This window comes from Trachemys scripta, chromosome 2 (genome assembly GCF_013100865.1).
Source record: "Trachemys scripta elegans isolate TJP31775 chromosome 2, CAS_Tse_1.0, whole genome shotgun sequence".
NCBI lineage: Eukaryota > Metazoa > Chordata > Testudines > Emydidae > Trachemys > Trachemys scripta.
In genome coordinates this window covers 269,424,135-269,450,483 of record NC_048299.1, presented here as the reverse complement: position 1 = coordinate 269,450,483, position 26,349 = coordinate 269,424,135, and the positions used below count along the sequence as shown (strand labels likewise).

Here is a 26,349-nt window from a genome sequence, read left to right as displayed (position 1 = left end):
GCTTATGCTCCCAGTACTTCTGTTAGTCTCAAAGGTGCCACAGGACCCTCTGTTGCTTTTTAGTGATATGTATTGATTGACCAAGAGATGTGAGAACATAAAATTCTACACTGAATGAACGAGCTCTTCTTAGTAATTAAGTTTGTCACATTGAAATAGGATTATCTAATATCTAAACTACCTTCCTTGGTAGGTTATTCCATTATTCCAAAGAAAGCTGGAGATATAATAGAGGAAAATAAGGTCAAAGTGTGCTATTTTAGAAAGTAATGAGATAAGATTTATACTGCAAATACTGAACCTATAAAAGGGTCTAAAATTCTGCTTCAATGTAGTTTCAATTTTTTGTTTTTGACAAAAAAAAATATGCGCAATCAAATCCTTGCAGAAAGATCAAAAATATGGACATAAATTATAAAAATATTCCCAGTCCAAATATTTTTAAAATATAGTGATGCTACGGTCACTATTCACAAGGGTTCTTCTGTGTAGAAGTCTGTGTAGATTTAGATAAAGTCATAATAAGAACTATTAACTAAAATTGGCCTGAAGTGTGTAAGGGCTGCAGTTTTCATTTGATTGGTTCAAAAATTGCATATGGATTAACATCAGACTTTTTATGCAACCTTAACTCTTACACTGAAACTATTTTTTTAAAAGCTATTTTGAGGATATGGACAAAATCATGTTAATGTAGTAAGTGTTTGACCCAGAAAGTTATGAACTTTCAGAGAAGACAGCTTCAACATACCCCCACTCTATTGTGCCTAGATATGGCAGCAGCTGTAAGAGTCAGCCTTGCTCACTAATTTTGGATCTCTGTAATTATTCTGGCCAAGGCAGATAGAAGTCTCAGCTGAACTTTGTAACGTGTACAAGTCTTATGGGGCCTTTTGGCTAAATCTTAAACTAAGTCTTGAATTTGTTCCAGCAAACTTTACATGTGCAAATGCAGGTTTTGTATATGCAAATGAAGAGGCCTCCTAATGTTACTATGTTAAACAGTAACTATGTATGCATTATTTAAAAATATATAGCTCCATTTATACTACAAATTGCAAATTAAAGGCACCAAATTGCTGAAAGCTCCAGGAGCCATTTATTAATCAATTAACCTGGAATTTAAATGTTTCTTATGGGCTTAGTATCTAGAACTACCATTCAAAGTAGGAAATAAACCCCTCAAAAGTTAAAAGTTTCTGTCCTAGTTTCTGTCATTTTTTTTTTTTATAGCACAGCACATAAATCTGGGTGAATTATTTTTTAACCTAGTATCTGACTAACCTCATTAGAAACAGTAATCCACAGCAAACATGCACACAAGCAGTAGATTCAAGCTCTGTAAATACATTTTTAAGGGATTTGACTTTCCCCTTCACCAGTATTCAACATGTTTCTTGTGCAGAAATGTTCATTTTGGTTCACCAAGACATCCTGTACCAATTTTTTTTCCTATCAAACTATTCTCCACGAAGTTGTTCTCAGAAAAATTATAGATTGGGACCTCTCTGATAGAATCTGTCAACATGACTTTCTATCAGGATTGAAGTTCTCTGTGGGGGACTGATGGCATAAAATTATACTCATTTCCTTCTACGTTCCTCTATTAGATCAGCAACTCCTTTACCTAGTTAGCTGAAATTGATATTTCAAAGTTAATTCTTAATCTGAAGAATAGAAAGAATCCAACAACAGCTAGGGGAACAATGGGACAGTTCAATATATTAAGCTTTACATGTCAGACTGCCTGAAAAAAGGTACTTTTCTTTTTGGCAGACTCTTAAAGTAACTTCAGAATTCAAAACAATCAGTGCCCTTAGTGATTATTTAAGGATTAACCCAGAGCCTCGCTAAGTCATTGGCAGTCTTTCCATTGGTTTCAATGGGTTTTGAATTAGGCCCTTGAAATGCTTTTCTCTGGTACATCATTGATCAGAGAGTTTAAAATATATGAATAGGTACATACCAAAGCATCAACAGATTTAGGTTTTTGTTCTCTTGGCTCCCCAAGACGTTTAGCGTTTCCTGACAAGAGAAAAGATCTGTTTACTAAATACAGAAGAAGACTTTAAAATATAAACTACAAACAAACAATTCAAATTAAACTATAATTAAAAAGACAAACTGAATCTTCAAGGAAAAGCTTTTGAAAACATTTGTAATGTTTAAGCACTGTTCTCAGTTACTAGAATTTATGGAAAAATAAGGTATTACAAACTACTAGTTATGAGGTTTTACATTTGTTTAATAGGGAATAGTTTGTCCAAATTAAACTGACTGAGCTAAGGCTTTTTAGATTACTAAAACAAATTAAACTTTTTAAAATGAGAATTTAGGTGAGCTTAAAGCCTTTCTAAAATCTAAACTGAAACTTTCTAATTTGTATCCTCCCTGATTTTATTGGTTATATTAAGATAAATTAAGTGAGATTAAAATCTTATTTGATTTATTTACCTTTGCAAATGAAGACCGTTTTAAGGGTTACACATCCTCTGCCTCTGACGAAAGCGACCTCAATTAGTCAAGTCAGAAAGTCTTTAAAAGCTTTGTGTTTATTGCTTCCAGCACGGAGCGAGGTGGTCATTAAGGTACCAAAATTCTCATAAAAATTCCAAAGTTGCACTAGTGAAAAAATGCTCAACAAGATGAAAACTAGTCACATCTTTTTCAGAAAATTCATTAGCTATTTTAAACCATTTTTAACCAAGATTATTTGTTTTATATGTGGCATTCAAGCAGATCCATACCATTTGGATATTTAACCAGCATTTAAATCTATCGTGAGTATATAAATGTACATTTAGGTTTATACCATTTTTTTAAAAAAAAGCTGTACAGTGTTTAGTATGAGCGTTTTATGTTGATCATTGTTAGATGAATTTCTCCCTGTTTACTACTATTTATGAAGGTTTATTATAAAATAAACTAAAGCATAAAATTACTCTCACACACACTGATTTTCTTTCAAAAGTTTATTTAGTATCAAGCAAGAGTAAATTTTGCTTAACACTACAGAACATTTCAAGACTTGAGTTACAAAATACCACATTATTTGCATTTGTAATTTGCTTCCCTTTTTACGCATGTTTGCAAGAGAAAAAACTAGCAAAATGGTTGAAAAATAAAACTAAAAGAACTAAATTGCTGAAAAACCTTTAAAATAAAAGGTTACGCTTATGTTAAAAGAATGGATTAACATATTTAGTAAACCTAGTTTTTGTTTAACACTAGTTAATCAGAGGTTATTTTTTTTGATCACCTATTTTTCAAATACAGTCTGGAAATAACAAAGATCCTTGTTTTACATATCTTTCTGTCCAGGTTGTTCTTTCAACAAAATAGTTTAAGTTCAGTCCAGCCGTTCAATTTTTAAGCACTTTGATTTACTAAAAAGGGATTGTTTATAGAAAAAAATTACTTGGAACAGTATACAGGACTGGTGGAGATTGGATATTTCACAACATCAGACAGTACAATCAGTATCTGGCATATGGCTGATCTCTGTAGATTCCCTTTGATGTCCTTGCTGAAGGTGCCTTGTGTCTTGAGTTGGTCCATTCTTCTTGCCCTGAAACAAAGAAAAGCAATTATAATTAGACCTTTCCTAATGATCATTGTGGCAGTGTTTGTTTTTACTTATAATTTTTTTAGTTTAATTTTGGAGTTCAGTGCTTTTGCACTGACAGTTGTAGCGAATGAAGTCTAATATTTAACCAAAGAACTGGTGAACTTCCCCATACTGCTCTTCCACCATGCCTCAGTTCTGACTGGGATTAGCTGGGGGTGAGAATGTGTTTAGGCACCTATGATATTCAGTATGGCCTCTAATGAGGCTGCAAAGAAGAGTGCAACTTTGGTGATAGATTGTGTTGTGGGTACTTATCCTAACAGGACCTGGAGTAAGAACATGACATTCTATGTAGGCTACTGAACAGCTACAAATCTCTCCTCCCCTCCAACTTCTTTTGGTCACTACCAATTTAGGATTACTTTGAATTAGAAAGCTACAAGTGAAAAGTTTCATAATTCCACTATGAACACCTGTGGCTTCCCTTCTGAAAACACAACCTAACACAGCATTTCAGATAACAGTGGATTTCACAGAAACAAATACATTTCCTGTAAAGCGCAAGATCTACAGAGCTGGATTTTTTTTTTAATAATCTTCAAAGAGCAAAGGAAATTGCTTGCCTCGCTTGTAACAACAAAATGAATAAACACACAAATAAAGATTTTCACAACACACACTGAACTGTATTATTAACAATAATAATGGACTGAATCAGAGTTCTAATGTGTTAGACATAGAAACACATAGGAAGACAGGGTCCCTCCCCAAGGTGCTAACAATCTTACTGCAAATCTCGAAATATGATGAGGTACAATTAGCATTTTGTACTAAACTTCTGGTAAACAAGTTTGCCCTGACAAATAACAAGCTATCAGTTTTAAGTAACAAAAGATTTAATGAGAAAATTTTAATTTTTTTACCTTAAATATTGTAATGCTACAAAATGTTACATCTTGTGTCCTGCATTAGGCAGGTTGTAAGCTTTATCGCTATCGATTTTTCCCTTAGTGAGATACTCTGAGAAATCAGACCCCTACTGTCAAACAGTTAACTTTAATGCTGAAATATACAATGATTTAAGCAATGCAGTCCACAGAGACCAATTTAAAGAACTGTGAGGGGCAAAAATTGCTTGAAGTGACCTCCTCTTTTGATGCACTCATCTAATCAATTACTTTCCCTCAAGTTACTTGCATCAATTCCCGTAGATGACATGTGGCAAACCTATATGTTCAAAGTGTTTCTTATGACAAACAAATCTTAACTGAGGTCATCATTGCTTCAGGGAGGAGACATCGTAAAATGCACTTCAAAAGATACACCAGGAAATGGTTTTCAGTTATGTTCTAAAAAATGTCATAACATCCATTAACCACAGTCATGATTCACTTGCACCAGTCACTGGCAATTCATGAGTTTTTGAGCTTCCTGACTGATCGAAAACTGCATTTCTCTGATCTCTAGCCAGAGGTATGAAGTAAAGGTGCCTTTTAACATGCTTTATGCTTCTAATCCATAACAGATTCCTTTAATTAAACCTGTCACTGCTGCACTTCTGATTTGAAAAAATTAATCCTATCGTGGCATATGCTTTTTGCTTTATTATGTGTTGTCTTGCCTTCATACAAGTACTCCAGTACCCTTGTGTCTATTACATACCTAAAATACTTTATAGCTTTTATATAATTACTACCTGCTTGAGTTTACAGAACTGGAGCTTGGAAATTAATTTATACACCAAAAGACCATAAACTTAAGTGTGCAATGTGCTCAATTCAGCCCTGATTCAGCAAAGAATTTAAGCATATGCTCAAGTCCCACTGACTTCAATGAGTCTTAAGCACATGCTTTACATTAAGCATATGCTTAGGTACTCTGCTGAATTGAGGTTTTATGGCCCAATTCTTTGCCATCCTTACTCACACTAAATATTATTGTACGCTGAAAATAATCCCATTGATTTGGGGGAATGTAATAAATAGGAGTAAGGGTGGAAAATCTAGCCCTTAGTGCTTATTTTTACTGTTATATGGCAAAGATAGCAAACAAAATTACAAAAAACAACACCCCCCCCCGAAACAAACCAACAAATATGTCTCAGTAACCATAAATCTTCAATGTCTATAACAATGGGACTCCAGACCAGCACAAGAGTTGATGCAAGTGGATCCCGATGCAGGATTGCAGCATTCTTCATAAACATTTTTTTTTGGTTTAAATTGTTTTTTTTTTTAAATTCTTTAAAATACACTGATAATTCCATTTACAAAGCTACTCACCATAAGAATCATATGTTTCCTCACTAAGTCCATGTCCATAATCATAGTAATCTGTTCCACTGTATGAAAAAAAAGACAGACAACGTAAGTAATGCCGTTAGAAATGTAGTGTTAAGCAACATGTCTTAAATCATGATGGACTAGATTCACAAGGGACTTAGGCACTTTGCCTTTTTAGGTGCCAAAGTCCCTCATTTAGGTGGCAGTGACATTCAAAAAACCATTGTTTAGCTGCCACCTGATGCTGTCGGTGCCTAAGTTTCTGCCAGAAGGCATGCAAAATCATCTAAATCTTGACACTGCACAGCTGCTCGGTGCCCTAGCTTATTTTACAGGGACAACATCCCACAATGTTTTTATGGTCCATACGTTCATAACTATGTATAACCTTTTGTATGATTATTGCTTTAAAAAATATTTTACATGTGATCAAATGCCTACGGCAGGGGTAGGCAATCTATGGCACATGTGCCGAAGGCGGCACGCGAGCTGATTTTCAGTGGCACTCACATTGCCCGGGTCCTGGCCACTGGTCTGGGGGGCTCTGCATTTTAATTTAATTTTAAATGAAGCTTCTTAAACATTTAAGAAACCTTATTTACTTTGCATACAAAAATAGTTTAGTTATTTGTCATAGACTTATAGAAAGAGACCTAAAAATGTTAAAATGTATTACTGGCACACGAAACCTTAAATCAGAGTGAATAAATGAAGACTCAGCACACCACTTCTGAAAGGTTACTGACCCCTGGCCTATGGGATGTTTGCAGGACACTAAGCAACAAATAAGAAACACCATTTAAAATACAAAATGGGTATCCAGTAGCCAGATAAATCCAGAGCCAGTGTGGAACACATGGCTATTTGGAAAGTAACTAAATTACAAACTGCTACAACCAAAGCCTTGTCTTCACTAGGAAAAAAGGCTGTGTTCTTATCTTATGTTGGCTAACAAGTGCTAACTAACACAAAGTAAAATCCAAGTCAAGACAACGCAATTTGTAGTTTTAACAGGAGTTCGCAGGTAGAGGTAAACGCCAGGCTCTCACATAATCTTTTTATGTACAGAGTAAACAATACATGTATTGCAGTTGCATTTAACTTGCAGAAAGAACTACAGAGCTGAGACAGGTAATGAAATAGAGTTGTCAAATTTGGAAAATACCTGGGCCAAAAGTGTAAAAATTCTGACATGCAAATACAAAACAATAAGAGCAGTGAATGAGTCTCTGTTATTGCCAGTCTAAAGCTGCCTGAACTAAAAATTCTACTAGTGTCTGCACTGTAAAATTCTGAAGACCTATATAAGAGCTAAAATTCTCATCTATGGTTTGTCAGCCCACGTGATACAGACCTGTATATTAAGGACAAAAATGTGAAGCATACAAAGTAGTATAAATTTGTCCTGCAACAGTTCAGTGATAAAACAATCTTAGTTTTGACAATCAAGAACTTTAAATTGACATTCTCTATCATTTCACACAGCATCAGATTATTTATTGTAAGACTGTCATCAAGTCTAGAGGTCTATAGCAGCTGAGCCCCATCCCTGTGCCTGTCAATCCTGTCAGAATTACTTTTGCAGTGTTTCATTTCACAGACCTAAAATGTCTATTAAACAAAAAATGACTCACATTTTATGGCATGTAAACTGCAAAACCAATAAACACTGGAAGGGAGAAAATCACTTATTTGCATTATAAGTACATCAAAATTTAACTTTATTACCTGACAGACTGTTCAGCATTAATAATCAGGTCAAATAATAATGTAAAGTGCTCAAAGTTGCTTAAGGAAGTGCAATGCTCTCTCTCTCTTCCCTGCACCCTCTCCTCTCAGGCTCTATAACAAAGTAATGCTGCTAAGCCCTTGCAGGACTGACTTCTGTCTGAACTTGAGAGTCTATAAACAAATATGAAATTTTACACAAGAGGGCAATGGAATGTTTGTAACACAGTGAACATATTTTGTGTAAATGGTTGTAGGGAGGACTGAGGAAAGGAGCAAATATAAAAAATGGTAAGACTACCTATATATCACAGGCCTTCCTATAATTGGAGCCACGTGAAATTCTTTTATTTTTAGAATTTTTTCATTTTATTTTTTGGGAATTTCGCGTTATTTTGTTTTATCCCCAAGCCCTCACGATCCGCCCCCCCTTGCCCTCTGTTGTAATAACTGGGCCTACTCATTTACACGCATTGTAAACTTAATTGTAAGACATGACAGTTTATAAAATGTCATGTTAACTTATAACGACAAATGGAAAAAAGGTGCAAAAGGGACACAAAAAGACTAAATTAGTCCAAACAAAAAGGACTATTGACATAACTCAAGGACTGAGTTAACATCATGTCTGGTAAACAAGAGAAGTCTTGGGACCAGAAATCAATGAACAATATGAGGTCTAATTAATGAACAAAATAATGAGAGAATGGGCTATTCCACCTATCACTCCATTTGTTTTTTGTTAAAAGAAAAATACTTTTTGGGGAAAATTAAGGGAAGAACAGAAGCAAATGCTGGCTGACTGAAGAACTAGAAAAGGGGAAGGAGGGAGCTTCACCATGACAACTGTCACTCCCACAGTTTCATTGGACCCCTGACCTTCTTTGTCCTAATCCTGAGAAATGTCCTGACCAGGCTGGGCCAGAGAGAGGGAGCCAAATTTCATTGTCACTCCACTGGCTCCGGCAAAGTCTCCAAACACCACCTGGGAAGTGAGACTTTGCCATCCCCCTCTCCATGTGTCCTTTTTCCTTCCCCACCTTATTTCTTTTCTTTCCTATCTCTCCTTTTCCTTGTGTCTAAGAGGAGTCTGGCTTAGCTGGCCAAGACTGTATATTTTGCAACACTGCTGTGAGCCTTTGACCAGAAAAAGGCAGCTAAATGCAATTCCCTGAACAGCCCAACATTGGTACGAGTTTGCCAGGTCTCAATATGGCTAATAAGATCACATGCTGTGCCCGTGTTTCTCCAGCAGTGAGGCTGCAAGTGAGTCAGCTCCAGAGACAGAGGCTGCATTTTCTGTCTTTGCTGTTCTCTTCTTTCCCCTCTTGCGTGTGTTTGTCTTGCTTTGTCTTCTAGAAAACAGGACTGGACTTCAAATAACAACAACAACGATAGCTCCAGCCCATTTCAACTAACTTTTTCTCATTTCCCTAGAAAGGACAGTTATTGCCATTTTAAATACCACCGAAAAGACTGCAATATGGGATAGGGTGAGGGGAGGGTTTCCTTTTAAAAACTCTTTCCAGCTAAAGGGAAAGGGAACACGAGTTGTTGTTAGAATAAAATTTACTTAATACTCTATATGTTAAATGCTTTAACTGTTTTTCTCTCTTTTCTGTATCTTTAATTAAAGAGTAAAAGGAATTTTAATGGTGTGTTTGTCAATGGTTCTAAGCAGGCTGAGGGCTCTGTATACAAAATCCTGAATCTTGTTTAACACTGTTAATGTTGGACATTGACAGGGTCATGGTAACACCTTTGACTCCTTGGGCCTCTTTATAACATCTACATAAGAAGTGGGCTGTAGTCCACGAAAGCTTATGCTCTAATAAATTTGTTAGTCTCTAAGGTGCCACAAGTACTCCTGTTCTTTTTGCGGATACAGACTAACACAGCTGCTACTCTGAAACCTACATTAATATAATACCTCTCCCCCCAACAACCTTGACTCCACCTGCCCCCCCAACCCTTGCCCCTCTGAGCCTTAGACATCCCTCCCCCGCCTGCCTCGACTCCTCCAACCTCTGCCTGAGGTCCAGGCACCATCGTCTCAATACCCAACTCCTCTGCAGTGATGCCTAGTGCCCAGCCAGGACTCATCACTCCATCCCATGGAAGGAGGGGAAAATGCAGTGCCACGACTCCCTTGATGGTCGTGCTCAGGAGAGGTTGAGCCCCCGCTCTCCCTAGCTCCCTCACCACAATGGCTGCCTCACTCAGGTGTCTGTCTCTCTCCTGCACTCTTCATGCGGCTGCCAAATCCTCCTGCCAGCCCTGCCTCAGTACGCACAGTACACATGCACCATGAATGCATGTGAATGCATGTGATCCCGGCAGGCCCTTCCCCAGGCTGGTGCACTCCGTAAAGTGATATATTAGCTCACTGTTTGTACCTGTGGGTGTTGACACTGGCCACTGAATCTCCCACGGTTAATAAGAAGCTTTGTCTTTTTGTTTTCATTTTATATGTATTTTTTTTGTTTTATTTCTGGTTATTGTGTATTTGAGAAAAATATGGGGCTCTACCTCTATAACTGTAGACTCTAAGCAATGCTTGAATTCAAAAGCTAACACCCCATATTTTCTTGGATTAATTAGTATATATCCATCCTCTTTGGAAGCATCTCATATAAAATATGAAGGTACTAAAATCACCTACAGAAGATCTGTCTCATCCAGGAGCGAAAGATTTAGTTTTTGATAACTTTCCTTTTATAGATATTTACTTATAGATCAGGGGTCGGCAACCTACGGCACGCGTGCCAAAGTTGGCATGCGAGCCGATTTTTCCTGGCATGCGGCGTGGGCTGCCGGCTTCTGCCAGCTAGGGTCCCGCCACGGGTTCAACTCAGCACCTACTGCTGGCCTGGGGTTCCTTCCCCCAGGCTAGCAGCGGGCTGAGATCCCAGCTGGCAGGACCCTGCAGCCGAAACCCCAGAGCAGGGGTCGGGCTGAGCTGCTCAGCCCGCCCCGCTCTGGAGTTCCCGCTGCTGGCTCCTGCCAGCGGGGTCCCCGCGGGTCCAACTCAGCACCCGCTGCTGGCCTGGGGGGAAGGAACCCCAGGCTGGCAGCGGACTGAGATCCCAGCTGGCAGGAGCTGGGGGCAGAAATCCCACAGTGGCCGCAGGCCGAGCCAGTCGCTGCTCTGGGGTTCTGGCTGCTGGCTCCTCTCCAGCAGGGGTCTCTACCGCGCAGCTCCACTCACCTTGCTTCCAGTTGGAGGCTCCCTTGCAGACAGGGTCCAGGCCTCCAGCCCTGCTCAGGCCTACCAGCCACCTAACTCCACTCATATCAGCTTCCAATCTTGGTTTCCAGCCCTTGCTCAGCCTGCTTTCGGGCCTGGAGTCCCAGCAGGCCACCCTGGGCTCTGCTCCTGGCCTTGGCTCAGTCCTCTTCAGCCTCCCTGCTGTGGCCCACTGTCCTGGCTGGGACAATGAGGGTTGCATGCCAGGCCAGAGGGGGTGCAGCTCAGCACCCCATCTTAAAATTGCTTATCTTAGACCACACTGCCTTGGACCTTGTGCCTGCCTTCTATTGCCATTTTTTTCCCCCCTGAGAGTTGAAGGAAATATTTGACAAAATGGCAGCTCCTAAGAAAGCAAAGCTAGATGTCCTATCATTTCAGCCTGCTTGGACAGATGCATTTGGATTTATTGAAAAGAAGGACTGTGCTATTTGTGCTTTCTGTTATGAAGGTGTTGTCTGTCGCACATCAAGTGTTCGATGACATTTTGAAACGAAGCACGGGAAAACCTTTCTTATGAAGCAGACAAGACTGAATCAATCAAAAAGGCAGTAGCAGCCTATGAGAAGCAAAGCAGTGTTTTTAAAAGCTTAAGTGTAAGTAAAAATCAAGCTACAGAGGGAAGTTACAAGATTGCACAGTGCATTGCAAAAAACGGAAAGCCGTTTACAGATGGGGAATATATAAAAGAAGTTTTTCTCAGCAGTTCAGAGATTTTGTTCAATGATTTGCCAAATAAAGATACAATCACATCTAGAATAAAAGAACTGCCCGTCTCTGTCAGAACAGTTGAGATACGCATAAGTGAAATGGCAGTAAACATTAAGGAAAAGCAGACGACTGCATTGAAAGACACAGCAGTGTTTAGTGTTGCAGTTGATGAGAGCGTAGATATAAACGACGTTCCACGTTTGGCAATTGTTGCAAGATACTGTGCTTCCAATGAAATCCAAGAGGAACTTTGTGGCCTAAAACCCCTGCATGGCACAACAAAGGGGGAAGATATACTGGAAAGTTTTGTAAATCATTTTGAAGAATGAGGAGTTGACATCAGAAAAATATTTTGTGTGACAACAGATGGTGCTCCTGCCATGGTTGGAAAACAGAAGGGATTTGTAAAGTTACTTGAAGATCAAATTGGCCATCCGACAGTCAAATTTCACTGTATCATCCATTAAGAAAACCTGTGTGCAAAAATTTCTAATTTAGAGCTTAATAATGTGATGAATACAGTGGTGTGAATTGTGAATTTCCTTGTTGCTCGATCTGCTTTGACTCACAGACAATTTCAAGCACTGCTAGAAGAGATGGACAGTGCTTATAACGACATCCCACTTCACAGCAACATTCGGTGGCAAGGTTTTGGTGCGCTTTGTAAACAGTTTTGAGGCAATCAAGGTCTTGTTGTCGGAAAAAGAACAAAACTACCCCGAACTGGATGATGACAAATGGCTGTGTAAGCTCATGTTCCTAACTGATATCACTGCTCACCTGAACGAACTCAACCCCTGTCTCCAGGGCGCAGGGCAAACAGTTCTGGATCTTTATGAAGCCTGGACAGCATTTGTTGTGAAACTAGCAGTTTTTTCTAGGGTTATTCAAACTTCTACTTTCTGCTACTTCCAACACATAAAAGAGCTATCGACACATTGCACTGTCAGTGTCGATGAGATTGGAAAGTACATGCAAGAACTGGAATCAGAATTTTCTGACAGATTTCAAGATTTCCAGCAATTTGGCCCAATGCTTTCTTTTTTAATTAAACCTGAAAAGTTCAACGAAAGTGACTTGGATTTGTCTGTATTTCGGTGGATGGGTGTTGAAGATTTCGAAATGCAACTCATTCAGTTAAAAAGCTCAGAATTGTGGACATCAAAGTTTGTGGATCGCGGAGCGCACTTGAAGCTACCGAGAGAGATCATGGGGCCTCTATTCTGACCTGCTGGGCGTCCCTGCCAGTGAAATTTAACTGTTTGAAGAAAATTGCATTTGCAATGCTTTCAACATTTGGATCCACATACCTGTGTGAACAGGTATTTTCACACATGAAATCTGTCCTCTGTCCCTCTCAGAGTCGGTTAACAACTGATCACTCAGAAGCCCGTGTGCAGCTTAAAGTATCCAAATATGTGCCAGACATTGGAAAACTCAGCAAGGAAAAGCAAGGGCCAGGATCACACTAAACTGATAAAATCTGCATTTTAATTTAATTTTAAATAAAGCTTCTGAAACATTTTGAAAACCTTGTTTACTTTACATATAACAGTAGTTTGGTTATATATTATAGACTTATAGAGAGACCTTCTAAAAAGCGTTAAAATGTATTACCGGCACACAAAGCCTTAAATTCGAGTGTATAAATGAAGATTCGGCACACCACTGCTGAAAGGTTGCCGACCCGTTATAGATATTTACTATTGACAGAGCTGAGCACATTTCACAGAGTCTGCTCTATTATAACTTAAGGTTCCTTTCAAATTAAATGTTTTAATTCATTAGCTGAAACAATCAAGTAATTTCTGTTTTTATGGCCATCACATTCCTCACAACGGTATAATTTACACCTATGCAGAGGACCCATGGTATGCCTGTTATGCGAATAAAGGGACCTTTGGTTTCCAAAACTCTCAAACACTTTCAAAAGCATTAAAATATAAAATAATTAACTAAATAAAAAGTTTAATTCTCTGAATTTGTAAACAACCTGGATGCACATCTTTTTCACATGTTAGAGCAACAAGTGCATCAGCATTTAAAGATGCTGGTCAAAGATTGCCTAAAGTTTGTATTTGTTTTTAAATGGTCTAAATCAAGAGCATTGGAATGGGAGGGGGAAATCTGAAACCCGCTTTGTCAATATTTCAGTATTGCTGAATAATTTTTAAAATACGAAAATTTTCTTTCCTGACAATTTTCTTTCTGAGATTTTCTATGCTGCCCAGATGTCTGAGAATAGCTCCTTCCTACCAGCAGATGGAGACAGTACTCTGAAACTTTTTTGGTGATGTCTGCTCTGATTATGAATAGGGCCCTACCAAATTCTCGGCCATGAAAAACATGTCACAGACTGTGAAATCTGGTCTCCCCCATGAAATCTGGTCTTTTGTGTGCTTTTACCCTATACTAGACAGATTTCACAGGGGAGGCCAGTGTTTCTCAAATTGGAACCTGACCTAAAAGGGGGTTGCAAGGTTATTTTAGGGGGGGGAGGGGCATGGTATTGCCACCCTTATTTCTGCGCTGCCTTCAGAGCCGGGCACCCAGCTCTGAAGGCAGCTCCCCACCAACAGCAGTGCAGAAGTTAGGGTGCCTTCAGAGCTGGGATCCAAGCCAGCAGCTGCTGCTCTCCAGCTCTGAAGGCAGCACTACTGCCAGCAGCAGCACAGAAGTAAGGGTAGCAGTTCTGCAATCCCCCCTACAATAACCTTGTGATACTTCCATAACTCCTTTTTGGGTCAGGACCCCTACAATTACAAGACTGTGAAATTTCAGATTTAAATAGTTGAAATCATGAAATTTATGATTTTTTAAAATCCTTGGACTGTGAAATTGACCAAAATGGACTGTGAATTTGGTAGGGCCCTATTTATAAATATATTGCTCACCCATGTTGGCTGAAGCTTTGAAAGCACTAAGGCCATATTTTCTCAACAATATGTAACTTCATGTAATTGGGGAAGGGATAGCTCAGTGGGTTAAGCATTGGCCTGCTAAACTCAGGGTTGTGAGCTCAATCCTTGAGGGGGCCATTTAGGGATCTGGGGCAAAAATCCGTCTGGGGATTGGTCCTGCTTTGAGCAGGGGGTTAGACTAGATGACCTCCTGAGGTCCCTTCTAACCTTGATATTCTATGAACTTTAATTCTGAATCTAGTCTGACTACCATTAGAATTTTAACTATCTACCAGATGCTTCTGTACATTCATATATCTAATATCTACATCTGTTTGTGTGTATGTAACTACCAGGATTTTGATAGTACAAGTATAGTATCTTAGGCTGAAGGGAAGGGAGAGCCTGAAATATAGTAAGGAAAATTAAATTATTAGGTAGGAAAAAAATCCCATTCTCTTTGATTTTCTGTGCCAACCTAAAAACTTGGAACCTCACAAAGCAGTATGTACACAACAGTATGAAGGGATTAGCATCCAACAATAGACTTCAGTATGCTGCTCCTAATTGCTGAGGTCTGGACATTAATCCTATAATGCTTAGAGAGAGTGTGAAGTGAGACCCAAGTAAGTAGTTTACATATTACCAAGAGGGTAGTGTCTAATTTCTCTGTTTAAGAAGTCACCACTGATCAAGGAGAGTGAGCTTTGAGAGATTCTGTCGCTTCCTTATCACCACACAAGTAAGCCACTTGGATGAACTGTTTTATCCAAGTAAACAACATGGTACATAATGTGGACCTACAATAGCCTGTCCTTTCCTGGTGCAGTGTGAAAAATGTGTCTCTAATGAACTGAATTTATAAGTGTATAAGATTGTGTAGAACAGGGCCTAAGTTCTCCAATTCTTTTTGCTGTGCAGACAGCTTCTAAAAATAAAACTTTGGTAGACCATAGCTACAGAGTGATTTTTCATTCAGATACAAACAACTGTTTAGTAAAAAGCAACAGAGGGTCCTGTGGCACCTTTAAGACTAACAGAGGTATTGAAGCATAAGCTTTCGTGGGTGAATGCCCACTTCATCAACAGTTGAGTAAGGGCTTTCAGCACCAAGCTCATGCCTCAAAGAGAAATGGCAGCTTGATTGCTGGCTTTAACCACAGCCTGTTATTGCTGGAGATGGCTGGATGTTCCCTAAGTGACAGTTATCTCCAGAAGAGTGGACTTATAAAGGGCTGGCATTCATTCCCAAGTCCAGCCCATCTTGTAAGGATATTTGCTATCTGGACAATCAGAGGATAAGTACATTTACATCAACACCAGACAGTGAACATATTCCATATTTTTGCATAGTGTACATGGGTGTACTCTAAAAATATACTATTGTTGATGAATTGGGATATAATGACCCTTTAAATGAAAGAATCCTCCAGGATCAGTATTACCACATATCAAGGTATTCCCTAACAGACCGTGTTACAGGGAGCATGATTGCTGAGGGAGAGGAAGTAGTCTCAGAATGGCAGTTCGCAGTTTGGGGAGAAACCCAGACTGTTAACTCTGAAAGGGCTGGTCACTGGAGTGCAAAGAGAAGAATATTCTGGAAGCCCTTTTTCCCAGTGAGTGCCTAGAGGTTGCTTTGAAGTGTAGTTCATAGGCAGCCAGTTGGTAGTTCTGGGCTAGTGCAAGGCATGGTGGAAGAAGTGACAAGTAATCCATTGTTTGTTGCTTTTGCTTGTTATTCTATGGTTGGTTTTTTACAGGCTTTGAGGCTGACTCCTTTGGGGAGAGGTCAGGATAGCTTTAGAAAGAGTAGTTGAGGAAAGCCAGTGGCAGGGAAATTTTAATTTGTTTTTGAAAAGAGCTTTATGGGTTATGTCCAGTAAATTCCTGCTCAAGGAGACATACCCACACTAGCAGTGACTGAGCTAACTTGCTGAAAATAGAGTGCAGCCACAGAAGTGCAAGTGGCTGGAAGAGCTAGCCACCTGAGTATGGGCCTAGCATCTTGGACAGGTATGTATCTGGGGGGCTACCACTGCCACTTGCACCACTGTGGCTACACTCAATTATTAGCACTTTAGCTTGATCAGAGTGGGTCTTGATCATAGGTATGTCTCCTTGAGCTGAAATGTATACCTCTATGCTGGAGTGTAGACATACTCTATGTATGTGGACTCTTTTGTTTGGCCTGCTACAGACTGATAGCACAGAACAAGTGAACTAGGGAACAAATGGCCTGTCAAAACAATTGTCTTATTTGTTCTGCCACCACTGTTACGACGATGTCTGACAAACCCTCTTCCCATGTCTTGCCCTCTCAATAGTTATGTCCTAAACCTAAAGTGAGTTAGATCTTCCTGTCTGAGTGGTCCTTATATTAAGAGATTTTCCCAGCAGTGAATTGTGAGAAATGTGTCCTGGATTTTCCTCTGGGGGAATCCTCACATCTCATTTACTGCCTTGAACATTCTAGGGTTGAGCTCCTTCTGGAGCTTCTTGTGTTCTTCTAGATCATCAGTGCCTCTTATGGACACTGCAACCAGACATGTATGTGGTAGTGTGTTCTGTCATAAAGGTAGGATCAGGCGGATGAGAGGTACCATTTTTTTATGTCTTCTGTGTTAAAGATATAATGTTTTCCATCTGCTGGAGTGAGAAATGACTGCCCAGGTTAAACCAACTCGCCTGTCATACAAACAAGATGACATCACTGAAAATATTTCAGCATATTGTCTTTATCTGCTGACAGAGATGAACTGTAGCCAAGCATGTGGACTGGTACAGATGATCAAAGATAGCTGTTGGTTCATGACTCATTAAAAATAGAGTTTAGATACTATTAACCCCCTCTCAATTCCCCCCCGCCATGTTGAAAAAAATTAAGGTTGCAAAGTCAAGCACTCAAAAATTTAGGAAATGTGAGAATTAAGGTTGTTTCTGGAAAACTTAGTTCAGGCCCATGTCCATATGCATTTTCATACTCTTGAATTACATGATCACATACTATTTTTACCACAGGACCCCGGCTTGCTTTCTTCAGTGACGATGATAGACCTGCTCTGGGACTGAATCGGACCTTGCAATGGAAATTTACTTTCCTTACTCTCATTCTTGGAAACAGCTGAACTCTTTTATCTGAAAATTTTCAAAATAATTTAGCCTGACACGCCCTCAGCATGGAAAATTTCAACCTAAACTGTTAAAGTTTGGCAGTGTCATAAGGAACTGAAAACAGGGTCTTATAATGCGAAGTGTCAGACAACCTTGGTGATAGGCAGTGCCACCAGTCCTGCCTTTTATAACCATTGTGGCCTTAACAGATTTATTGTTCAGCATAGTATATGAAGTCCAGGATTTTTAATACTCGACTATTAATTAGAGTCATCAGATGCTGCTATTAAAAATTTTGTGAGTCAAAATACACACAAAACACATCTAACAGTGTAGGCTGTTAGATCTTGAAGAAATGCTATATTGTTATTGGATGCAACTATTTTAGAAATTTTTGAATATAGCACTAAAATTTGTGCTCTCCCTTGGTTTCTGACTAGAGCCACAGAACTGCTGCCCTACAGTGATGCCCACAAATATTAGAAAGTGAACATTAAAAGGCTTTCATTTTTTTCTTCAGCCGCCGTAGATAAGGTGCTCCTACTTGGGAGTCTTATTTCCCACTGCAAAATATTAATGCTGTACAAAATGTTGAGAAGGGCAGCAGAAAGGACATGTGAAGTAGAGGTGATTGACACTAGTCCCTATCACACTGCCAGTAGGCAACTGGCTTTATAAGTGTCCCATGCTGCAGAGGAAGACATACCATGACCAAATTCTTCCCTCAGTAGCAGCCTTCTCTCCTACTGTGTGTGTCAGTCACAGGACATCTATACATGCTGGTGACCTGAGAAAGCTAAACCAGGAAGCAGGTAATGAGGAGCTACTGAATCGACAGCTAAGCATACAAGATCATTGTAAAGGCCGACCAAGCTATCAATATTTTTGCTTATAGCAATCTGCCATTCTGGTTCCATTAGACTCTGAAGAGACACAACTAAAATAGGTCATTTGTTCTAAAGGGTAATAATGGCTGACACTGCTCTGTTATCCACACATAGCTTCTGATAATACATGTGTTATGTGGGCAGTGCAGGATGGTGGGTTTTGCCATTTACCCATCTTTGCATGTTATCTAAAATTGATTGTGAGGTTATTCCCACTTGCACAGCATCCATTTTGAATAGAATACTGACCAGGGCAATAGGAGCTGTGGCCACTTTAGCCCCCTTGTTATCACTATTTGGCATTGTACACGGTCTAAAAATTGCAGTTGCAGCTATTGGTGAGGCTTCCCTCCATTAAAATATTCCATAAACAGAAACTATGCCATCAAAATTGGTTAAGCATAACATGTACCCAATACAAATTCATAAAAGAAAGGAAATGCCAAGTTTTGGACACCACTTAGCTGTACCTAATGTGCATTGCATGAGTGATAAACCAAGGTTTGAACCTTGGACCTACAGCACAGACCTCTACCACTAGAGCTAACTTAAGGAGAAACTCGGTAGCCTGTTATTCTTTAGTGAGCCAGCCATTACAGAGGGACCGAACATGCACTTTTGCAATGAGTTACACTGTCATCTCACATGATCCATCTATTGTAAAGCGAATAAACCCCTTGAGGGCACTATGACACACTTCCCCTATTAGATGAATATAATGGTCTTCTCTGCACCCTCTGATCCCAGCTCAAAAGAGAGTAAATTTTGTGTGTATAAACTATATAATGTTTTTAACTCTCTCTCAACTCCCAGACTTTCAACCATTTGCCTAACAACCCATAAAAGACAATTTCCCAAAGACGACATAAACCAGCTCTGCCTCTGCTCATAAGTGAAGTTTCATTTTTTTTTTTTATAGCTATGGCAACTCCTCCAGCCCTTTCCAATTTGCTGTTTTTTTCCCTCCCAAATGAAAGTTTATTTGAATCACTGCATCTAAAAAGAGACTCGACTATTTCCGAAAAGAAAGTGTTCAAAAGGGTCAGAAAGTAAAACTGCAAAATTTCACCCAGCTCTAGTGAAAACCATCAACATGTTGAATGTGAATATGCAAACTACTTTATCTTTGAAAAAATGTGGTCTTGGTAGAAATTCTGGTGCATTTTTTGTGGCATTTAGAGATTGAACTGAACTTCTAGATTCAGCACTTTTTTCTTCCATAGGGCAGCATCTGGTGCTTGAAGTTGAGAAAGTTAAATTGCACACTTTACTTTTAATATAGTATCACTTTTTTGGGAACACACAAACTTTCAAAGAACAGGAATAGGCAGATGGCGCATTAAAGCCCGTTCTTATAACCATTATTTGTTATTCCTATAACAAGTCAACCAATCATTTTAACATCAAGCAGTACATTTTTGAAGAGATGTGCAGAGAGATTTAATCAAATCATTCCCTCTGATAGTGGGAGTTGTATAGTTCAATCTCTGCACAATGGTTTGAAAACTTACCCACAAACAACTGTCCAGGCGATCACAACCATAGTATCCAAAGTCCAGATCCACAAATGGAATTAGACTTTTAAGCCCTAGTAGTTTTAGGCACCACTGCAATCCAGAAAACTGCTTGGCTGCTGTGTAGCCCAGTAGACATGCAAATTCACTTGTGCCTAAATTTTCATTGTAAAAGTTCCCTTGTCACTTAAGTTTCTGCTTCTGGGCGTGCATGCTGCTGCCTCACTCTAGGCTTCTGGATGCCTTTCTCACACCTAAGCCCCGGCGCGATCCACAAATCAGGAAAAGACAGACATTCACCCATGTATCTTGCCTGAGAGGCCCAATTTGGTAGGCATGCTTACAGCCCCATTCAAAATCCAGGTGGAAATGCAGGTAATGGCACCTCCCTTATAAGTTTTAGCTGTGTGCTTAGGTCACTCACCCAGGCAGTGGGAGAGAGAGGTTCAATTCCCACTTCTGCCTGATAGGGAGAAAGGTTTTGAACACGGGGATCTCAGCTCTCAGGCGAGTGCCCAAACCACTGGGCAATGCCATATTCTGCCGTGGAGACCCTCAGTTTCTCCTGTTGAAGATATTCCCTTTTGGACAAAGAATTAGAGTCACTGGAGCAGAGACACTGGAACTCCCACCTGGGTGTCCTAACCCCAGTCTATACAGTCATTAATTCTCTCTCTCTCCCTGGCCCAATGACTAAGTATGCCCCGACTCAGGCACATAACTCCTTGATAGGGGTGTGGCTTAGGACACCCCTTCTGGTCAGCATCTCCTATTGGCTAGTTTAGGGATCACCCTGCCTAGTGTGCTGGCTTTTGTGGATCCCACCCTTATGTGCCTATTTCTTCTTTTCATTGTATAGGGAGCCTAGGCACCTAATCTAGCCTTTGTGGGTCCCATTATTGTTCCAGTGATTTTCTAGGCACTTAAGACCTTTTGTGGCTCCGGGCTCATGTGCCTAAAGAAAAGCTATACTCCAAGATTTCTCTCTTCAAAAAAGTGTCCTGTTACTTGTTGAACTGAAAATTACTTGCTCTAGATTCATCTTTGGCAGTTTTCTAAACTTCAGCTATCTTATCTTTTGTGTCAAAATGTTCTGCATTTAGTTCAAGTTGTTTATGTAACTAAAGATATTTTTAATCGACAGTGCTTTTTTAATTAGTTACTATTATAAATATCTGCAATGTATAAGTCTTGAAGATCTCACATTTTAAGATTACTAGCTTATTAACATCTTTCTTAAGTAGAGGTCACACTTCACCTATCCTTTCCTAATGATTTCAGCTCTCCAAAGGAGAAATTCTTATGTCCTATTGATTCTCTTCCACCTTACCTGCATGGTGATAATTCAGACAGAGGTTCTAAAAACTATATCTGGGCAAAACTGAAGAATTTGTGCAATATGAATGAGTTAAGTTTGCAATCAGAACTTTTTTTTGGCATTTCCTGAATACTTAAAATATGACCGTAATGTTCTTGTAATTGTATTATAATGATAGCAAATAAAAAAATCTATAGCAGTTCTCCAAACTGATTTATTTTATTTATTTTTAGATATATCCTAAAACAAAGTTCAGGGAGTATTACTTAAATCATTTATCGCATACAGGCTAGATTTTGTTTTTTTTCCAACAGTTGAATTTTCAGGCTTATAAAACAGTCTATTCAGTATCACTAATGCTAACTAAAAATACTCCTAATATTTATTTTATTTAGTAGCTCCCTGATTTGCACCTTGGACTACCATTTGTTTGATTATCCCTCATTCGCTTTCCCCTATTTTCTGAAATATCATATGGTATGTTAGCCTCAAGACTTCCATTATCATTAGTCTCTGCTAACTTCCTATGCAATAATTTGGAAGTTTATCCCTTTGTACCATTCCAACTGCTCTACATTTTATAATGTTTACTAAATTTGTAGACTAATCATTTTGCAAAGCATCAAACACTTTTCTTAACCTCAAATTATTTGCTAGATTTGGGGCAAAATTTTCAAAAGCACATAAGTTATTTACAAGCCTATGGCTAGATCCACAGAAAGGTATTTAGGTGCCTACTCCATCATCTAGGCACCACTGCCATTCTCAAAACCACAGTCCATCTGCCACTATTGTTGTATGTAAAGAAGATAAAGTTTTTAAAATGTTTAAGAAGCTCCATTTTAAATGAAATTAAAATGCAGAGCCCCCCGGACCGGTGGCCAGGACCCGGGAAGTGTGAGTGCCACTGAAAATCAGCTCGCATGCCATAGATTGCCTACCCCTGAGTTAGGACATGCTCCTGGGAAGTGGGAAACCCAAGTTCAAATCCCTGCTCTCCTTGATTTAGAACAAGGTCTTGGAATCCAGCTCTCAAACATCCAGGTGAATGCCCAAACCATCAGTTTATTGAGTATTCTGGAAGGTGGCCTCTCAATTCCCCCTGTTGAAACTGTTCCACTTTACATAAATCATTAACTATTCATTAGACTAAAAAGTGACTGACACTATAGCCTAGTGGTTAGGGTGTTCAGCAGAGATGTGGATTCAAGGCCCTGCTCCAAATCTGGCACAGCAAGGGTTTGAAATCAGGTCTTGCACATCTGAGATGAGAGTCCTAACCACTAGGCTATTGTCTATAATGGAAATGGGTGGGGAGGGGGATGTTTCTCTGCAAGAAAGGTCTGGGATTTTGGCTGCTAAGGCATGGGTTTTCTAAGCAACTCACCTGGCTTAGGTGCTTAACTCCAGGAAAGTGATTTCTTTCCTCTGCATTTCACTACTAGCTAGCTTGGACAGCTCCCCACTTAGTTTGTAAGGATCCTGTCCTTCAGTGCCTAACTCTCCTCATGCATTGTATGGGGAGCATGGATGCCTAACTTAGGGTTGAGGATTCCATTAGGTGGCAGCCTAGGGATTAGGTGATGCTACACCTAACTACCTTTGGGGATCTAGGCCCTAAATCCAATTGAAAGTCAACAGAACTTAGATTTCAAAGGCATGTCTGAATATTTTAATTTTTGTCATTATCTTCAAAGGTTATATGATTGAAACAAGTATCCTTATACTTTTTAAGTATAAAAGTTGTATGTGGAAGACAGCACTACATAAATAATAGCCTTTTTATAGACTAGACACAATAAGAATTAAGGGTACGTCTAAAGTTCAAGTTAGGGCTGTGGTATCAAGGTTGAGGAGACATATTTGTGCTAGCTCTCATTGAGCTAGTCAGCTAAAAATGTAGTATAGCCACAGTAATGCCCTTGAGTAAGTGCCTCTGGTGTCAGATGGGCACGAGTTAGGGTGGCTAGCACGTCTTGCAGCTATTAGCTCAACGAGAGCTAGAGCAAGTATTTGTCCTCGAGTTCAAAGTGCATACATACCCTTAAAAGCAAGTCACAAGACACAGCAGACTCATTTTCAATTAGAAGCTACAGTACTACCCATGAACATAAGAACGGCCATACTGGGTCAGACCAAAGGTCCATCCAGCCCAGTATCCTGTCTGCCGACAGTGACCAATGTCAGGTGTCCCAGAGGGAGTGAACCTAACAGGTAATGATCAAGTGATCGCTCTCCTGCCATCCATCTCCACTCTCTGACAAACAGAGGCTAGGACACCATTCCTTACCCATCCTGGCTAATAGCCATTAATGGACTTAACCTTTATGAATTTATCTAGTTCTCTTTTGAAGTCTGTTATAGTCCTAGCCTTCACAACCTCCTCAGGCAAAGAGTTCCACAGGTTGACTGTGCGCTGTGTGAAGAAGAACTTCCTTTTATTTGTTTTAAACCTGCTGCCCATTAATTTCATTTGGTGGCCCCTAATTCTTATATTATGAGAACAAGTAAATAACTTTTCCTTATTCACTTCTTCCACACCACTCATGATTTTATATACCTCTATCATATCCCCCCTTAGTCTCCTCTTTTCCAAGCTGAAAAGTCCTAGCCTCTAATCTCTCCTCATAGGGGACCCGTTCCAAAACCCTAATCATTTTAGTTGCCCTTCTCTGAACTTTTTCTAATGCCAGTATATCTTTTTTGAGATAAGGAGACCACATCTGTATGCAGTATTCAAGATGTGGGCGTACCATGGATTTATATAAGGGCAATAAGATATTCTCCGTCTTATTCTCTACGCTTTTTTGAATGATTCCTAACACCCTGTTTGCTTTTTTGACTGCCCCTTTACACTGGGTGGACATCTTCAGAGAACTATCCACGATGACTCCAAGATCTCTTTCCTGATTTGTTGTAGCTAAATTAGCCCCCATCATATTGTATGTATAGTTGGGGTTATTTTTTCCAATGTGCATTACTTTACATTTCTCCACATTAAATTTCATTTGCCGTTTTGTTGCTCAATCACTTAGTTTTGGGAGATCTTTTTGAAGTTCTTCAGTCTGCTTTGGTCTTAACTATCTTGAGCAGTTTGGTATCATTTGCAAACTTTGCCACCTCACTGTTTACCCCTTTCTCCAGATCATTTATGAATATGAATTGGATTGGTCCTAGGACTGACCCTTGGGGAACACCACTAGTTACCCCTCTCCGTTCTGAAAATTTACAATTTATTCCTACCCTTTGTTCCCTGTCTTTTAACCAGTTCTCAATCCATGAAAGGATCTTCCCTCTTATCCCATGACAACTTAATTTACGTAAGAGCCTTTGGAGAGGGACCTTGCAAAGGCTTTCTGTAAATCTAAGTACACTATGTCTACTGGATCCCCCATTTGTCCATTTTGTTGACCTCTTCAAAGAACTCCAATAGATTAGTAAGACATGATTTCCCTTTACAGAAACCATGTTGACTTTTGCCCAACAATTTATGTTCTTCTATTCTTTACTATTGTTTCAACTAATTTGCCTGGTACTGACGTTAGACTTACCAGTCTGTAATTGCAGGGATCACCTCTATTTCCCTTTTAAATATTGGCGTTAGATTAGCGATCTTCCAGTCATTGGGTACAGAAGCTGATTTAAAGGACAGTTTACAAACTATAGTTAATAGTTCCACAATTTAACATTTGAGTTCTTTCAGAACTCTTGGGTGAATGCCATCTGATCCAGGTGACTTGTTACTGTTAAGTTTATTAATTAATTCCAAAATCTCCTCTAGTGACACTTCAATCTGTGACAATTCCTCAGATTTGTCACCTACAAAGGATGGCTCAGGTTTGGAAATCTCCCTAACATCCTCAGCCGTGAAGACTGAAGCAAAGAATTCATTTAGTTTCTCCACAATTACTTTATTGTCTGTAAGTGCTCCTTTTGTATCTCGATCGTCCAGGGGCCCCACTGGTTGTTTAGCAGGCTTCCTGCTTCTGATGTACTTAAAAAACATTTTGTTATTACCTTTTGAGTTTTTGGCTAGCTGTTCTTCAAACTCCTTTTTGGCTTTTCTTATTATATTTTTACACTTAATTTGGCAGTGTTTATGCTCCTCTCTATTTACCTCACTAGGATTTGAGTTCTACTTTTTAAATATGCCTTTTTATCTCTCACTGCTTCTTTTACATGGTTGTTAAGCCACAGTGGCTCTATTTTAGTTCTTTTACTGTGTTTTTTAATTTGGGGGTATACATTTAAGTTGGGCCTCTATTATGGTGTCTTTGAAAAGTGTCCATGCAGCTTGCAGGGATTTCACTCTAGTCACTGTACCTTTTAATTTCTGTTTAACTAACCTCCTCCTTTTTGCATAGTTCCCCTTTCTGAAATTAAATGTCACAGTGTTGGGCTGTTGAGGTGTTCTTCCCATCACAGCAATGTTAAATGTGATTATATTATGGTCACTATTTCCAAGCGGTCCTGTTATAGTTACCTCTTGGACCAGCTCCTGCGCTCCACTCAGGACTAAATTGAGAATTGCCTCTCCCCTTGTGGATTCCTGTACCAGCTGCTCCAAGAAGCAGTCATTTAAAGTATCGAGAAATTTTGTCTCTGCATTTCGTCCTGAGGTGACATGTACCCGGTCAATATGGGGATAATTAAAATCCCCCACTATTATTGAGTTCTTTATTTTGATAGCGTCTCTAATCTCCCTTAGCATTTCATCGTCACTATCACTGTCCTGGTCGCGTGGTCGATAATAGATTTCTACTGTTATATTCTTATTAGAGCATGGAATTACTATCCATAGAGATTCTATGGAACATGTGGATTCATTTAAGATTTTTACTTCATTTGATTCTACATTATCTTTCACATATAGTGCCACTCCCTTCCCCCCCTCCCCCCCCCCCCCCGGCATGACCTGTTCTGTCCTGCTGATATATTTTGTTCCCCAGAATGATTGTGTCCCATTGATTGTCTCCACTCCACCAGGTTTCTATGATGCCTAATATATCAATATCCTCCTTTAAAATGAGGCACTCTAATTCACCCATCTTATTATTTAGACTTCTAGCATTTGTGTACA

The 26,349-nt window shown here is 39.4% G+C and overlaps 1 protein-coding gene across 2 annotated transcripts in view; it reads right to left on the bottom strand.

Annotated features, from left to right (window-relative positions):
* Positions 1-1,947: 1,947 nt before the first annotated feature.
* Positions 1,948-26,349, bottom strand: part of KHDRBS3 (KH RNA binding domain containing, signal transduction associated 3) — a 215,705-nt gene continuing 191,303 nt past the window's right edge. Inside the window, exons 8-10 of one of the 2 annotated variants that reach the window (XR_004644826.1) lie at positions 5,851-5,909; positions 3,419-3,568; positions 1,948-2,025 (exon numbers count right to left, since the gene is read on the bottom strand). Coding sequence is in view for 1 of the 2 variants with exons in the window: in XM_034763662.1 (XP_034619553.1) it covers positions 3,477-3,568; positions 5,851-5,909 (151 nt within the window). In the remaining variant the exon portion in view is untranslated. Of the gene's footprint in view, positions 2,026-3,261; positions 3,569-5,850; positions 5,910-26,349 lie in introns of those variants that run through there. The other variant, XM_034763662.1, reaches the window with a different exon arrangement.